Source organism: Haliaeetus leucocephalus, unplaced genomic scaffold, assembly GCF_000737465.1.
Source record: "Haliaeetus leucocephalus isolate CR32 unplaced genomic scaffold, Haliaeetus_leucocephalus-4.0 Scaffold840, whole genome shotgun sequence".
Classification (NCBI taxonomy): Eukaryota; Metazoa; Chordata; class Aves; order Accipitriformes; family Accipitridae; genus Haliaeetus; species Haliaeetus leucocephalus.
The window spans coordinates 4,364,143-4,381,468 of NW_010973276.1; the positions used below are offsets into that span (position 1 = coordinate 4,364,143).

The window sequence follows — 17,326 nt, forward strand, 5'->3', positions numbered from 1 at the left end:
CGGGGGCCGGGTGGAGGGAAGGCGGCCGGGGTAGCCCCGGTCCGGCTGGTGCTGGCTCTCCTCCCCGCAGCAGGCTCAGCCCGGACTCCGGCAGGCTGGTGGCGGCGATCGGGACTCAGGGGGGGCCCCCCGGGCTCCTTTCCCCTTCCCTCCCTCCGCGGCGGGCGGCGCTGGAGCATTTTCTCCCGCTGCGGCCCCCTCGCTGCCCCCCAGACATGGTAGGTCACCTACAGCTGCAAGGGATGGACGAGAGCCTGAAGGAGAAGAGCCGGGAAGGCTTGCTGGACAGCCCGGACTCGGGGCTGCCCCCCAGCCCCAGCCCCCCTTTCTACTCCCTCTCGCCCGGTGAGGGCCGAGCTGGGGGCAGCGGCGGTGCGGACCCCCCGGCCCCGGGGCACCGGCGAGAGGCCAAGGACGGCAAAGTGGTAAGAGCCAAACCCTGGGCGCTGGGCTCTGTCCTCTCCGGGCCCCGGGGGGGAGAAAGTCTGGCTCAGCCCCGGAGTGGGGGGCAGTGAGGAAAGGGCCTGTGCCCACTGACTGGGGCACTCCTGGGCACCCCGGCTGCATCCCTCCTCAGTGCCCGTCCACCTGTACTGGTGGACGAGGGCTTTCCCAGGCTGCTTGTGCCCCATGGTGGCACCGCCGCTGGTGTGCCCAGGCAGGGGGTTGGCCCAGTGCCGGCCGGGGGTTTTCTGATACGCTCGCAGAAGTGTTGGCAGTTTGGCTGGGTAAACTCTAGTAACGGTGTGGGAGTGGAACCCAGGTCTGAAACAGGCTCCCCTGCCTACCTTAAGAACAGGAAAGTGTAACTGCTTCTCGGTGACACTGTCCTGCCTGGTAGATACAGGTTGGAGCTGCATCCGTCTGGACCGAGGCAGGGGAGTCGGGCTCTCCACCGTCGTTACGTTCTGGCATCCCACATTTGTTTTGTCAGGAGCGTGGAGCCACGTTTGCTGGAGCCCTGGCTGCAAGAAAGACAAAACTGTCCGTTAACTCGGGGCAGGGTACAGATGTCTGCCCGGGGAGTTGGTATGGAGACACGGTCTGGGCAAGGTTGTGTGCTGCTGCCCTTTGCAGGAGTGGGGTTTTGTGGCATGACTCTGCGTGAAAGGTTTGTGTGCTGCATGGCCAAGCGGAGCAGGGTTAGTGGTTTGTAAGCTCAGACAGCTGGCAGTAGCGCTGTAGATTTCGGTTAGCCTGACGCAGTGCCAGTGAAGCGGTTGACTGTGGAGTAGGATTTGGGTAGATTTATTATGACTGTTATTCTGCTTTATTTTGTTTATTTCTATCCCTTAGCTATAAAAACTGTTTTTAAAACAAAGTTCAGAGCATAAGCTATGCTGGTGGAGGTTTTTAAAGGATGATGAAAGTTCTGCCCCAGGGATCTTTAAATTTTTTTTTTTTCAACATATATAAAAGACATTTGTAGGTGTATTCAACACAGTTAATTGGCTTCTATACGGAATAAAAACTGCAGCACAAATATTTCCATGGGAAAAATTTATCTACCTATGGATTAGTGACAATTCAAAGACTTCTTCCTGGCAGAGACATTTTGCAGGACTTCTTACACCCTCATTTAGTTTTTCAAGTTCTAAGGTTGTTTTAGCATATTATTGAAAACTGCCTTTTACTCCTGAACATGCCAAAGCCTTCCCCATGAACAATGACTCCTTCTTACCAGACTACAGTGGGTAGGGTGTGAGGTGTTAATTATGAAAATCAAATCTCAAACCCGCTAACGCTGCAGTTCCAAATATGGAGCCTTACCTGCAGATGTCTGGGCATGTGTGCCATCTTGATGGAACTGTTTATGTACAAAGAGTTACTTACCCACATGCCTCTGATTTGGCAGGATCAGGCTGTTGCTATGTATTTGAAAAATAAAATGTGGGAGGAAGATGAATGAAGGCTTGCTGGACCAGAAGACAGCTGGGGTGGAGGTGTCTGCAAAGCTCTTTAATGGGGATATGACAGCCTCCATTCCAGTAATATGACAGTTGGCCACCACTCCTCCCAAGAAAGCCCTTAGATATTGAAGATGAAAGAGCATGAAAAAAACCTGTTTCAGCTCTTGGGATGTTAGGACTGAGAGTTTTAGTGCTTGACTCCTACAGAAAAGAAGTTATTCCTGTGATCTGTGTAAGGCAAAATTAAGTTTTCCAGTTATTTTTAAATTTTGATCATAAATGAACATTTTACACTTTTCAGAGGAACTCACACTATAGATACGTCCAAATTTTATATCACATTGCAACAGCACGGGTAGCCCTGGGCTCCTGCTGTTGTTTGGGTATGGGTTTCATACATTGTGCATATTTCCATGCCCTTAGTAGATACAGAAGATTGCAGAGATTCTAACACTGAAAACAATTTGACTGTATTATTTGGAGTGGTGCAGGACTGTGCTCTTTAACTGTGACTGTTTGGTACACTGCAAAATAATGAAGTAAATAGGAACTTTCCCTCTATTTGACTGTACAGTGAGTTTCACTTCTCATTTCCACCCTTGCAAATACTGTACTTGCAGCTGTTACTAAGAAAGCAGGAAAAATATGGAGAGCATTGCTTGCTTCATACTTCTAAATTTCAATGTCTAATTAGCTTTAATCTTGCCATTTAACAAGGACTTGCAGATCTATGAGCAATTATGCAATCCATGAATGTGCTTCTGTTTAACTCTACTACTCTGCTGTTCATCAGAGCATGCAGAATTGGCAAATCAGTAATTGCAGCTATTTGCACACCAAGGCATGCTTTTTTTAATCGTCTGTTATATTAGTGTTTGTTTTGCTTATAAACATGACAGAGCCAGGAATGCAGCCTGCACTCTTTGTGTTATAATACCGTAAAACCATATATAAGCTCAGTCACTAACGAACAACATTCTAGTATGTACGGTTACAATAAATTGCTGTCAGGTGAAGAAAACAACATTCCAGGTCTGTGGGAAGTATTTCATACTATTCCTTGCTGCAGACCTATCAAAACCACCGGTCTGAACCCAGTTGTGTTCTTTTGCAGTCAGCTATTTTGCTCCAACTTCACAAATATGTTGAAGAATTTTTCTGCCCTAGGACAGCTCTTCTCATACAGACTAAAATGAGATGCATGCCCTTATCGAAGACTTTCTTGTGTGTAAAATCTATGCTCTCTCTGCTTTGTGTTATTAACTGTGACTCTGAAAAAGTAAACTGTCTTCTCTTTAATAAGCATGACTTTGTTTCAAAGACAATGCACCATTTATTCACATTTAACCAGCCAATTTGGCTACAGCTTTGGGATCCAAGAAAATATGAAAGGCAATTTAGGGCCAGAGTCATAAATACCACAAGTTCAACACCATTTAGGGACTTTTTTTTTGTTGCATTTTACTTGCAGTGCAGGAGAAATTGGCTTTTATTTCTTCACATAAAGTCCATGTAGGGAGTTTGTCAATTGTTTTGTGCTTAAGTGCAAATATCCTAATGAAAATAGAAGGTGACTTTTACCTAGTTCTGCCTTTTAAATCTGAAATGTGATTAAATTGATTCTCAGGACTTGGGTTACTGAATTCTCTAGGCTTTGCATGTAATGCTGGGCCAAAATAAACATAAATACAGTGAAATAAATCTCTAATAATATGCACAAAGAAGCAGGTGGGGAATGAAATGACATCAAAGTAGCCAGATCTGCTTAGAGTTCTCCCTGTTGTTGTTGTGCTGGGATGTAGTTTTAGGCTAGAAGAGCTGCTTTTGGGCTGTACTGAAATAAGTGCTTTGCATTCAATAGCGTAACTCCTAATGGTTATCAGGGGAGATCAGGATCACGTTCATCTGCAGAACTATCAGTTGTGCCTTCTTGAAGCAGCAGACCTCTTGTCCCTTCCGAATGCTGTTGCCACTGCAATGAGTTCTGCCACTGCAATGAGTTCCTTTTTATTTGAAAGCATTTGTGCATTCAGCCTGCTTCACTGAGCACTGACTTCTGTAGGACAGTGGATCAGCTGTCATATGAATGCTCCCATGTAGGGAATTTTTACTTACATTCAGGAGCTGTGTTGGACAACAGTGCAATGCCAGAATCAGTCTCATGTGGTGGGCGGAGATTCCAGCTTCATCTCAAGTACAGAGGAGGAGGATACCTTCCCCCTTGGCACAGCCTTCACAGGCATGGTCCCAACGATGGGGTCCAGGTCAGCATGTGTGCCAACCCTGTTGGATTTGTGGCTGATATTAAAAAAAACAAAAAACAAAACCAAAACCGAAAAACACCTCTTCCTGACGTGTTTCGTTTTGAAGAGCCCTTGGGCCAGAGAGCCAGCATCTCATCCTACACTGAAAGTGCTCTGGGAAGGGGGACTGTCTTGTTGGGTCTGAGTGGGGAACATGGCCATCAAAGGGTTTCCAGGCAATACATAACTTCCAGACCTGCCAACACCTACAGTGAAAGCACATGGGAGAGAAACGCCCAGCACCCCCAACCTGAGCCAGCTTGCAGCCCTCACACAGAGCAAGTGACATGACTCTCCAAGCCCACGTGGGTCCCAGCAGCTCTGGGGAAAGCCCCAGGCTTGTGCAGGGAGCGAGGCACCCATCTGGTACAGCGGCAGGGCTTGCCTCAGGGGCTGGCGTTGGCGGCCCGAAGTCCTGACCCACTTCTGAACCGCTCCCACGGGGTGGGATCCTGCAGGAATTCCCCTGGCAGGGGCTGGCGGTGGTTTCAGTTTCACGCCTGCGTCCGCTGCCTGGCAAAGGGTAACCCCACCTGGCTGTCCCCTGTCCCTTGGCCCCGTCCAGTTCCGAACACACACCCGCTCCTCTTCCTCCTTGGTCCAACGCCAGCAGTGAAGGAGGGGGAATGGCTCTGGGCCTCACCTAATCTGCAAACCGTGACACATGTCCCTTCTGGGCAGATCAGGGAAACAGTTATAGGCGTCTCATCATCTACTCTGAAAAATTTGTCTGTATCTAGGGTGGTGTCTTCTAGCTGTTTAGTTTCCATTGCGTCCCTGTGTAACGCTGTGGACAATAAGCAAAGCAGCACACATTTCCCACTTGAAATAGAAGAGTGAGAGGCAGGAAGGATGTAATTCTTTGAAATAATAAAGCCCTGCTTTCTACCTGAGGTCTGCATTTACTGTTATCACCTCCAAATATAATCCCATCCGGCTCTAGTATAAATTACTCGTAACGTGCAATACGCGAAGATATTGGGAAAATAAATGGGCTGTTAAACAAATACTGCTTATCAGCTAGACCGGAGAATGTAGATGTGTGTCAAATAACTCAGCCAGATCTTTCATTATAGCTGTAAATAACAGCTGAGCAAAGTGACATTTTCATGGACCTGACATGTTACCATAGTGGGAAAATGTGGTGAGAGATTTGCTTATGCCCTAGCCGAGTTAGGAGCTGGGAATTTGGGAAGCTGTATCCTAGTTGTAGCCCTGATGCTTGGAAAGCTGTTTCCCCTTACAGTCCCTAGAGATCTAATGCTGCATCTTAGTGCCTTCCACATAATGACCATTGCAAGAGGAGTCGGTCAGTCCTGGTCCTTCGTGGTCTCTGGGGAAAGGTGTTTTTTGGGGTTTATTTATTTCAACCCACGTTAATTTACTTCCCTTTTTGTTGCTTTGCTGCCTGGGATTTGGAAGCTAAAGAATAGTCAGTATATTTCAGGCCAGTTTCATGGCACTTTTTTTCCTCATCTTTGTTTACTATTTGATAACTCTGCTTCCATTCTTCTAAGTTACCCCAAATGAAAAGTATCTTAACAGACCGCACTGACTCTACGTAATTATTAGGGGTAAAATAGCATTATTCTGCCCACTACATTATTTTTGCTGTTGTTCAGAACTCTGCGATCTAAATACCCCCAGGAACCAGTCACTGAGATGGCACTCGTGGCAGGTACAAAGCAATGACATGGAGCTGAAGGTTGTGTGTCTGTCGTAAAGCAAGAGCCCCCCCATAATACACCGCAATAAAGGAAGTACTGCTAGTAAGCTGTAGATTGAATTCCGTTCAGCAGCCAATTTTATCTGTGTTTATCTATGTGCTACTTGAAAAAAGCAGAGTTTAGCTGCCCAGGCCATTACATGCCTGAAAGGCATCAGAGTTAAGACAGAAGGAAAAATGCAGCCAAACAAGAAAGCACTTCAACTTTTTAATAATACTGTAACTCTTTGCTGGTTGAAACAAATTATGTACTGGAAAGGAAATAAAAATGATAGCACATTTACTGCTTAATTTTAACCTTGGCTCTGTTTTGAGGCCATAACATGTACGCATGGGGCTCACTGTTTGATCTCTCCAGTATCTTCCCCTTCGCCTCCTCAACCTTCCTGGACTACCAGACTCCTCCTCTCCCTGCATAAAGATTACAGGTTTGTGGTGGCTTTTGCAGAGCTGCATCTGATAAGTAGCAGCACAGCTCCAATTACTGGGGACAGATTAATCAAGTTCCAGCTGTAACCTTCCAGCACAACAACCCTAGGGTTTGTTCTTTGGATAGACAGACCTCGACTGCGGATCACTTGTGGACAGCCTCGTCTAAAGACATGTAGGTTTCTCCTCTTCACCATCAGTGACCCCCAGTAGTGTGCAACAAGCTCTGCTCTCTGCCAGCCCATCTGTGGTGAAGGGCAATAAAGAAACTCACCTTATTTGTCAAGTGACCAGAGATCGCTGAGTGGTTGCTAGAAATGAGCCAAGGATCATAATTTTCTCAAGGGAGCTCAGCAGTCCAGTGTTCCTCTTCTTTCAACCATTCCTGTGCAGAAGGAAAAAGAATTGAGTCAGTATTTTTCTGACAGGCAGAACATTTTTGTTTTGTTTTTACCTTAAAACAGATTGGAAGGAGCTGGTGTCTAACTCTTGCCAAAAGCCAGCTTTTGACACGTGCCAAGCGTATAACATTTTTGCCCCAAAGACAAATCTTTTGGAAAGCTCGTATCCCCTGTTCCTTGCTTCCCAACTCCAGGTGAGATGCAGAAGCAGACATTGCAGAACATCTCTGGAAGTGAAACAAAATTTTGTCTGAAGTGCCTTTCAGCTGCTGCTATGTAAAACCTATGCTTACTGTTTAGTGACCCTTTCACTCGGTGCAAGCAATTCATTTCCTTGTTTGGTGAGCAGACATCAGGGTCTTACAGATGATCTCTATTTTTGGACCCTGCTTTGTAAGTTATTTACATCTTCCATTTGCGGACTTCCAGGTGACTTCAAGGTTTCTGACCTGCAGCAACTCATGGTGGTAGATAAGTGTGAATCTCTAATGGTCTCTGATGGGTGGTGGAAGTTGCTGACTTTGGCTTGCCGATGTTCGTAATTGTTCCAGCTTTCTAAATTAATCAAGCCAAGCCTGCAGGTCTGAAGTTGATGCTCATTTACAGCATGTGAAATGCATTACGAAATGCCTTTTGCCACCCTTCCCTTCCCAGAGCAAGGTAAACTATAACCCACAATGGAAATAGTCTTATCACCGCTTGGTCCAGAACTAACCTGCAGAAGACTGAATCCTGCTCTCACCAAATTCAGTGGCAACTTTTTGACTCTGATTGATTTCAGTCATGCATGACAGAGCCTCTGTTTCTCCGTGCACACTGGTATTGTTTCTGCAACATGTTCTTGTTTCCTGTTCCCTGCTGTGGGACTTGTGATTTCAACAGACAGTGTTTGCCTCTGGGCTCATGCTTTGACTGAGCGGCACCCCCGGCACACAGTGGGCTGTGAAGCCTGTTCCTGTACAAATGCTGGGGACCAGATGCCCCAGCAACGTTCCTGCTAAGCCACAGGAAGGACCTTGCCTCCTGCATCTTCGTCTCTGGGGATATTCAGAGCACACTTAGTGTCAGCATATGTTAGCAAGAAGTGTGAAGGTTTGTTTGCCTGGAAGCACTGAAATGGCTTCCTTAAAACTGCACTTTGCAGATGCCTGTTAAAAGATCTGGATTTCTCCTGCATTAATCTAGCAAAGAAGCTCATAGTTACCATCCATCCAGATTTCTTATTTGGCATTTTAACAAGCTAGTCTGCATCTGAAAAGCAGCTTAATTCACAACAGTTCCATTTTACCCAATCTTCAGTTGTCCCTGGCCAGATGATACTCCCATAGGCTGAACTCACAGTAAGACAATATTGGGGTGCCTGTGCAGCTCAGATCAGTGCTTCCCAACCTTTTTTCTGGTTATCTAAGTTTGCAGTCAGTTTTGGCAGCATGGACTGAAAACATCTGTTGTTTACACGCTGGGACAGAAGAGCTTTCCCAGTTCTGTTCTACCTCTCCACTTTTTGGGCAATTGGTACCAGGGTGTGAAACTGTCTTTGGTGGTTGTGACTTATTTTACCTGTTACGGGAAACAGCAAACCACCAACTTGCTGATTACTCTCAAAGAGAACTATTGCCCCTCCCCAGCTGAGGTGAGCGTCGCAAAGGCCCCCCAAAGGCAGTGCATGAAGAGAGCAGCGTGTGCAGAGCACTCCAGATGCACTTTCTTAGGCTGTAGGATCACACGAAGGAGGGTGGGGCTGGGCATGGACTTGGGTGGATGTCCTCTGAAAACCATCTGGGTGATGCTGGAAGAGGCAGTGGTAGTTCAAGGGCAGGGGCTTTCCCTTCAGAGCCTGTTGCAAACCTGCACCCTGGTCAGCACTGGTCAGCAGTGTTGTCTTCAGGATGGCATATAAAAGCCCAAACTGCTTATAAGTCAGCATTGTTTTGTGCTGAGAGTCATGGTTCATGGTAAAAATAGGACATTCAATTATTTTTCAGTAAGAAGTATTCATACCTTTAGGTCTGCTCTTCATGAGACAGGACAAGGCCCACCTTTCTGCCTTGTGCAGATTCAGTGGGAAGTTGGAAACACCTTTTGCTGAGCTGAGCTTTTCAAAGGGAGGATCAGAGATGATAATTTTCTTACCTCATCTGCAAGCAGAGACCAGTTTGGGGCCTTTTGGACAAGACCTCTCCTTAAGTGGGCACAGTGTAAAAAGAGGACAAGTTCTCACCTGGAGTTTTGCCAATGTCAGGTATGGCCACAGGAGTATAAAGAGAAAGAGAACCGTGTCCTGAAGGAGGGACATGTATCCCCAGCCTTTCTTCCTTCACCAGTTAAAGCAATCTGCATCTCTTTGCAGATGAACCCCCAAACGGCCAACTTACTTACCTGCTGTTCGCAGAGCCCACGGTGCACATGGTGTTTGACTCCTGCACCCAAATGAACCTCTCCTTGTGTACAAGATGTCTTTAGAAAGAGCTTTGGCCATGTGCAGACTGTTAAAAGCTGGAGATCTGCACCCTTGTGAACTAAGGCTTGTCTGATCTAAACAATTCACATTTCAGAAGCAAAGAGGTTTATTTACGACCAGAAAGGCTGCCCTTGCCCTCCCCTGTCAAGAGTGTTGAAAGCAATCCAGGAATGAACTTTGCCTTTTGGCCAGTGTTTGGTAATGAGGGTGAACATACCTTTTTTTTTCTTTTTTTTTCCTCCCCATACCTATGCAAATACTGTCCTTTTTTGGCAATGGAACAGAAATACTCAATCAAAAAGAGGGGTTGGCCATTTTACTTTACAGTTTAACACAGTAGTAAAGTGCAGGGATATTTCAGTATGGAAAGAGTAAACAGCTTTATGGTTTTGGGACCCAGAATTGAAGGCCTTGGCGAATTCAGATGAAGCAATGGCATTTTTTGCCTTAGCCTAAAGCAGAAAGCCCAAGCCGCTAGAGAAAACCAGACCTCAGGTAGTAGGAGCTGATGCTGTTGAGTGGACTCAGCAGAGCTTTGCCAGTTAACACCAACTTGAGGGATAACCTGGCGAGCATTTGGGGACCTGCATATTGTACAAGGTAGGGCACAAGCTGCAGAACCTCTTACCCAGTGCTGCCAGTAGGAGCTGGGTCACAGCTCTGCTGTTCCCTCCTGTACCACCCAACCAGAAGATGCTGGGGAAGGTGGATCAGAGTGGCATGGGAAGAGCAAGCCAATACAAGAGCTGTATCCTCAGCTGCGTCAGTGGATTCTGTGAGTCCTGAGATGATCTTACTGACTTACAGTGATGAAATATGGCTGTGATTCTAGCACACATGGCCTATGCATGGTGGAAAGTGGAAAAACTCCATGAGCTTTTCAGCCATCTAGAGACCTTTCAACCCTGCACACAGGCTGCCAGCCATCTCCTTTAAAGAGATGCTGTGTCCCTGTATGTCATAAATTGCTGCCAACAGAAAAGTGGTGGCAGAGACCAAAACCTGCAGTGACATTTTTCCAGGAGGTCAGGATTAGGCTTAATTAGCTGCTGGGCTTGGTCCAGACACCAGACACAGGACCCCTATATGTGGGAACTGATGTTTAAGAGCACTCCAGTAAAGAGAAGTGGAATTACTCATTTTTTTGGTGGGCAGAGGAGCCTAGGCTGGACTGTGACAATTTGTCAGAGTAAGTAACTTCAGGGTGTAATTAGTCTTAAAAATCCAGTTTTCGGTGTCATGAATTGGAGCAGCTCCATTCATTAAAAAGTTCTGGCTTGAAACTGTTTTCCTGCATTGCAGAGGCCACAAGGTGCCCCAGTGTCTCACCTCACACTCAGTTGTGCATGGTTAACTAGAATGTCCCTTGGAGCATGACAGCCGTTTTTGGCACAGAGACTTCAGCGACAGCAAGTCTATCACTTCGCCTGCTGGATTGTTGCAAGGGATACATTATTTGCAGCATAGAGAGAGAGAGATATACATATATATAAAAATACGTATACACATCTCACTTAAGTAGACTTACATCTTTTAAGTCAGCAGACTTAGGCCTTATCTCTGTGTTACATCAGACTAAGAGCACTTCTCCGTGCTGGTGTAGTTTGAGTCTTTGTAAGATTTGTTAATTCATAACAGCGAAGGCAACATCAGGGTTAAAGAAACCCCCCAAACAATTGCAATTCCTGTGAGAAGCAAGAAAGGAAGAAGGAAAGGAAGGGCTAAATTTCAACAGATGCTGCAGCATGGAGTGCCAGAGATCCGGGCAGAGTCGCTTACCTGGGTGATGTGCTGGGCAGAGGGAGGTGGAGAGGGTGGTGTTGGTGGGTGGAGGGCAGCTCGCTGCGTCGCATCAGCCCTGGGAGCTGGAAGTCAGCCTGTAAATTGATACAGCCACAGGTGGCAGATCAGAAAGTCAAGGCATCTTAAATACAAGGCCTGTACGAGGCTTGTCTGTGCGAGGATGGGGTCCTGTTCTCTGCTGACCACCTTAAGGCTGTTTTGTGGCAACTTGACAATGGTCCTCCCCTTTGAGCAAAGAGTGCCTTCCTCAGCGTGATCAACGCTCCGCTAACCTGGGGCCCTGCTACAAACCTGGAGAAGACAGGGACTGCCAGGGGGAGCTGAATGATGCTGAGAGTGCAAGCAAGGTGGGCTTAGCTTGCATGAAACAAAGTTGGTCCTGATGCTGCCACAGTCACCTGTTCTCATTGCCAAAGAGCCTGTCACCTGCAGTGTCTCCCATGGGACTCTGAGGAGATGGAGTTCATCTCTGAGGAGATGGTGTCTCCTCCTGCCAGTGCTGAACGTGCTGCTGCTGGCTGCTCAGCTCCCAGCCACAGCACATAATGAACCGTGCCAGCCTCATCTCTTGTGTCCCAACGCTTGCTGTGCTCTTCTTTCCTGCAGATGCCTTACCTGCTTCTGAACCCATCCATGCCGGAGATGAGGCCTCGAATGTACCCTGTGTTTTTTGGAGAAAGCATTGAGGTCAGCCCTGAGCCCGTGCAGGAAATCAGGTACAGATGGGATAGGTTGGCTAGGTAGGGATTTCTGTCTTTTTCCTGGCGCTTTTCCCTTTGCAAAAAATTAAAATGTGTTTACAAATGGGAGTCGTGGTTATTTTGATGGGAAGGGAGGGACAGGTGGGAGGGTAATGCCTGAATTAAAAAGGCACTGACAGCAGCAGAAGCAGGGGGGAGGAGGCAAGAACTGGAGGGAGGTTGTAAGAGAAGTTGGCTTTCCTTCCAAGGCCAGCTCAAATCCAAGGCTATGAGAGAAAACCATTACCATCTGTAGGCTTGGTGGCCCCCACTAAGTAACCTGATGGTCTTTATCTTGTTCTCTGCTGACGTGTATCCTCAGAAGAAGCAACACCCTTATAATTGGCACCTGGTTTTGTTAGCCCTTGCAGCAAAGAACCAACATTAGACTAGCGCACAGAGACAGAGTGATCTTCTCATGAGGAGGTGGTCCCTCAAGCCAGTGATGGAGGTGTTCTGACCTCCTGTGGGGCTGGTGCTGTGGCCTGTGGATAAACGTATGTCTCTGCTCTTCCTTCACTCTTTTGCTGGTCTGGAATGTACTGTGCAAACAGCATGGAGCAGTCACACACAGCTTGGGGCAGGGACAGTGGGAGGACTGTAAACCCAATTCCCACCCCCCTCAACCTATGCAAATGTCTTTCTGGAAATGTACCCCAGTAAATCTCTGCTTGCTGAGGAACTGCTGGCGGGCATGTTTTTATGGTGATTACATCGGAGTCTTGTTTTATGTGTGCAGAATGACTTGCTTACACCCTAGCTGTGCAAAATACATTACAGCAGCTCAGATTACATGCAGAGCACAATCAGTCAACCCCCCTCCGGGTGGAGGTAATGACAAGCACACACCCAGCTTTTAATCTTTTTTACGTGGAGCTGCACATTCCTTGGCTGCTGTTTGCCAGAGGAGCATTTGGGGAGCGGGGAAACAAGTGAAAGTCCTGCTGCTCCCCATGGCCAGGGGTTCTAGGAAAAGCCCTTTACGTGACCTGGTGTCCATACATCCCTTCTGGATGCCTGCAGAAAACAGGCAGGGCAGTGACATCCCACATTTTGTGGGTTCTTCATCTGACGGCTGTTAACATGGCCACTTCCTTTGAGACCAATGGCTTGGATATTGGACAGCCATAGCCCACAGCATCTCTTTGTTTTACCTGCTATTTGACCATTGCTTGGATTTTTGGGAGGCCCCAACAAGCAACCTCACCCCTCATCTACTGGCACTCTGATTTTAGCTAGCTTGGGCATCTTTGTGTTCTGATGGCAAGGCAATATAAAGATAAAAAACCAAACATACAGCCTTGACAGCTCAACAAGTGTCCATTACACCATGCTTCTGCTATCTATGAAAACCTTATTTATGGCATTATTTTCCTGCCAAGCCAGAGCTTGCATGGATGACAGGGCCTGTGAAAGCAGCAGCAGGCATGAGTAGGTTCCTCCTGACCCCAATGTGACATCCCATGCCCATGGCCCACCAGCAGCATCTATTCAACCTGGTCACTGGGGCAGTGACACCCTCCAAGCCTAGCACTAGCAGCAGGGAGTGTGGTGAGACCTGCCATGAGTCAATGATCAGGGGACCTTTGTTTCTCAGGGACCTTCAGCATTTCAAGTTGATGCTGCGTGGCTGTGCTTGTTAAAAATGCTCAGGAAAAGGCTGGATCAAGAATTTTTCTGGGATTTCAAGCTTTTCCTGCACAGTCCATGGATGAATGTCCATTCCTCAGTCTCTGAGCTACCACAGCTGAGGGGGTTTCACCACCCCTTGATGGCCTTTGCTAATAGGGTGTTTGCCTCCAGTGTAGCTCTCAGGGCTGAGCTGAGGCCCCAGTGGGGCCCATGGAGGAAACCAGAGGAGGAATCGGGTTGCTTGGAGCTGGTGCAACAAGGTCTTTTCTCTCCTAGCAGGACCAGGCAGGCTTGGTCTTCTGTGCTCATGCACTGCAGAAATGCTGAGATGGATTCACAGCAAGGTGGGGTTCCACCAAGATTCACCAGCAGGAAGGAGTCCTCTTGGCCCTCAGCTTTGGGTTGTAGGGTTGGCAGCTGCCCTGGTGTCTGTGCAGTAAGAGGTGATAAATGTTGCCAGCTCCAAAGGGTTACAGAAGAGTCCTGCCTATCTTCTCTCCTTTACTGCCTGGGCTGTGTTACTGATACCTTGCTGTCCTCTGTAGGTGCAATTCTGAGGTGAAGTACGACTCCGAGAAGCATTATCGGGATGACATCTTCTATGGCCCTATCCCTACCGTCACCACCTACAGCGAGACAGTCATTGCTGCTCCCAATTGCACCTGGCGGAACTACAAGTCCCAGTTGATCTTTGAGCCTCGCCAGAAGCCACTGAGGTTTCAGAGCACGACCATCATTTTTCCTAAGCGTGCCAAGAACATTTACCGGACCACCCTCAACTACAGCTTGGGTTGTGCCAAGCGTTGGTTTGCTTCCAGTGTGCAGCTGGAACTCTGCGAGGAAACCAGCCCGTGCATCATCTACAGCGAGACCCTCTGATCTGCCACTGGCAACCTTGTGACCTCAAGGAGGCTGTGGCCTTTGCTGGGTCTCTGGCTGGGCCTTCATTGATGGCGACTGAATATTAATGGCTGGAGAACACGTCGTCTTGGGTGAGGCTGAACTGGCTGGGAGGAGGCTTGCAGGGCATGGGATGGTTTTGATCAGTGAGAGGCTGGCTTGTATTTCGTGACGTTCCTGACATTCATGATCTGGATTTTATTTTTGGGGTTTTTTTCCAAGCATATCTATTTTTGACTTGTGTCTAGATGAAATCAAGATGACTAAGGACCCATAGCAGAATGCTGCCTCCTGAGCTCTGTAGGTCTCGTCTAGCACATACGCGAGACTCGGTGTAACCTTCAGAGCTATTTTGATCTCTGCAAAGGGAAGACCAACTGCAGAGTCAGTGTCCAGTCTGCCCAGCATACACCAAGCCAGGTCTCTTAGAGTTTAAATGCAGAGGAAGTGGTTATTTGTATCAATACATCACAGCTTGCTCCAACAGCTCATCTGGGAGATGATAGCTGCAATATTACACCACTGCAGTAACCTCAGGCCTAACTTACTGGGAGGAGTGGGGACTGTCACCGAGAAAAAAACCAAGAAAACAGGCACGCACTGCTCTTGCTAGCAGCTAGATGTTTATATACCATAGCAAGGCACAGCACAACCAGGAGATGGGAGACAGGCCTACCCCAACATATGGCCACCTATTCTGTGAGCCCAGCCAAGAGTATGCAGGGGAGACTGAGGAAACTGAATAGCTGAAGGGCTATTTTCTAAAACTGTCCAAGTGATTTAGGAGCCCAGTGCCCTTTTTCAGAAGTACTGTCAGTCCAAGTGTGCCATGCTGTTTGTTGTCTCAAACACCCAATTTACAGGCATCTTTACGCACTTGCAGCCCTTCTGAGTTTCAGGGTATGGCTGTATTACAGAGAGGAGTGTAGTACAGGAAGATTCTATCTAGCTTCAAAGAAGCCAGTGCAGGGTTAACTCGTAAGCAAGGTTGCTCACCCTCTCAATAGTTTCCATACCTGTGGCATGGACAGCTTCGCTGACTGGAGGAGCAGCCAAACTTTCTCAGTGTAGAGCTTGAAGTATTGAAGAGCCCAAATCCGTCCAGGTTTTCCTTAATCAGCCAGGCTATAGCAATTCAACAGGTACTTCACAAACAGCTGAGCTGTCTCTGCAAAAGGATCAAGAAACACTGAGAGAACAGGAGTCACTACAGCCATCCTAAGGTAAACCATTCCCCACTCAGGAATCACGTCTCCTGGTATCTCTTCACTTTGGTAGCTCACTGAAAATCTGCAAGAACCTGGATTCCCACAAATATATAACCTTTGAAAATAGCATGGAATTGTCTCCAGAAATCTTACCAAGAATTTTTGCATGCTGCTTAGAAGAGTCCAGACTTAGAAAATAACCGCACAGCTCCGGAAATTAATTTCCAGCTTTCCCTCTTCTAAACTTCCCATTTTGTGCCTGACTTGCTGTGAGTCTGATTGAGTTATTTCAGAACGCAACTGAACAGCCAAGTCAGAAAACCTGTTAACAATGTCAACAAGATGTAGCTGATTGCCCAGAAAGAGTTGACGCACAAACCCACAGAGATTAAAGAAAATATATCTGAAAAACTTAAAAAAATAAAATAAAAAAGACTTATAGAGATACTTTTTCCATCAGTTTCAAAAGGCAATTGGTAAATGTGACCAGAACTGTGACCTTTATGAAACAGAGTTCTCTTATTTAAAATGAAGCACAATTTTTCCACCAGAAGTAAATATAAGGTCTTTATATACAAACTTAAATCCTGACAGCTGAAGCATCATTAGTACTGAAATATACGTGCTATGGCAGTGATGAACTCTGCCTCTCTGTTCGGGAGTTAGGACTTGGTAGGGAGAAATCTCTCAAAGGATTTCCAAGGCTTCCACCTACTGTTGAATTCTTTTCAGCAACACAGAAACAAGGATTATATTTGTCCATTGGTCAGATTTTGCTGTCACTGACTGTCAGCATCAAAGCCTGGAAAAGCAACATCTGCCTCCAAAGGGATTATTATACCTGAAGCAATCCTTCTCCCCAGAGCTCCAGCAAACGTGAGTGCTGCGGCGCTAGCTTAGGCAGCAGGGCAGTTGAAGCTAGGATGAATGTGGTCCCAAGTGCAGTGCAAGTTAGTGATGCGCTTACTTGCTAGCTCATGTTGAGGTCTATCCTGTTTCGCCAAGTGCTGGTGAGTGAGCCTTGTGACCAGTGGAAATACTCATTTGCTGTCCTGGGCACATCGTGAAGGCTCTGGAGGGCTCTATCCCTGCACCTGTGAGAGTCTGTAGCAAAGGGGGTAGGTATCCAAGCGGAGCAACAGTGTAATCCAGGTTCAAAAGCAGGGCCAATACTCATACCCAGGAGATCCCTGCATGATGACAGATTAGATTGCAGGCACCTCCACTGAGCAAGCATGGAGACAGGCTGACCTCCAAGCTGCAGGGATGCCAGAGACTCCCTATTCTGACCATACATTAGGCTTTTCTCCTGCTAACAGTTGGATTATCCCCCTGCTCCAAGCACAAAGCTGCAGTTTTTGATCACGCTGGTCTTTGAGCCGGACAGGTTTTCCCCAGAAAATCTCTTTTATCATAGCCACCTGCAGGCTTCTGCCCACTTTGTCCACTGTTAGCTCTGCTTCCTAAACATTGGCTGCAACAGAAGAAAAGAATTCAAAGAAGGCCAAAACACTTGTGCGCAAATACTAATCCAGTGGAGAGACCTGAACCACAGCCTGGTCTTTCACCATGCAGGGACAGGGGCTGCTAAGGCAAAGTCTCCCAGGTGGATGTGACCCCCAGGAGGGTGCAATGGAGGGCTGCATCCTTGGCACTGCAGGGTCCCCACACATCCAGGCCAGGCCTCTTTGAAGCTTCGTGCTTTGTTTTCTCTGCAAATAGACTAGAAGTGACCTAACATGCTCCTGCCCCTTTGAGCTTAAGCAGCTTTTCTGGTTTTGCCATGTCAGGAAAAAAAAAAGACAGAGAGCAG

General features: G+C 47.3%; 1 protein-coding gene across 1 annotated transcript; it reads left to right on the forward strand.

The window, feature by feature from the left end:
• The first annotated feature begins 215 nt into the window (after positions 1-215).
• LOC104840932 (filamin-interacting protein FAM101A) lies at positions 216-14,284 on the forward strand. Its single transcript, XM_010582246.1, has 3 exons — positions 216-425; positions 11,640-11,749; positions 13,951-14,284. Exons 1-3 carry the CDS (start codon positions 216-218, stop codon positions 14,282-14,284), a joined length of 654 nt encoding a protein of 217 aa, XP_010580548.1.
• Positions 14,285-17,326: the final 3,042 nt, after the last annotated feature.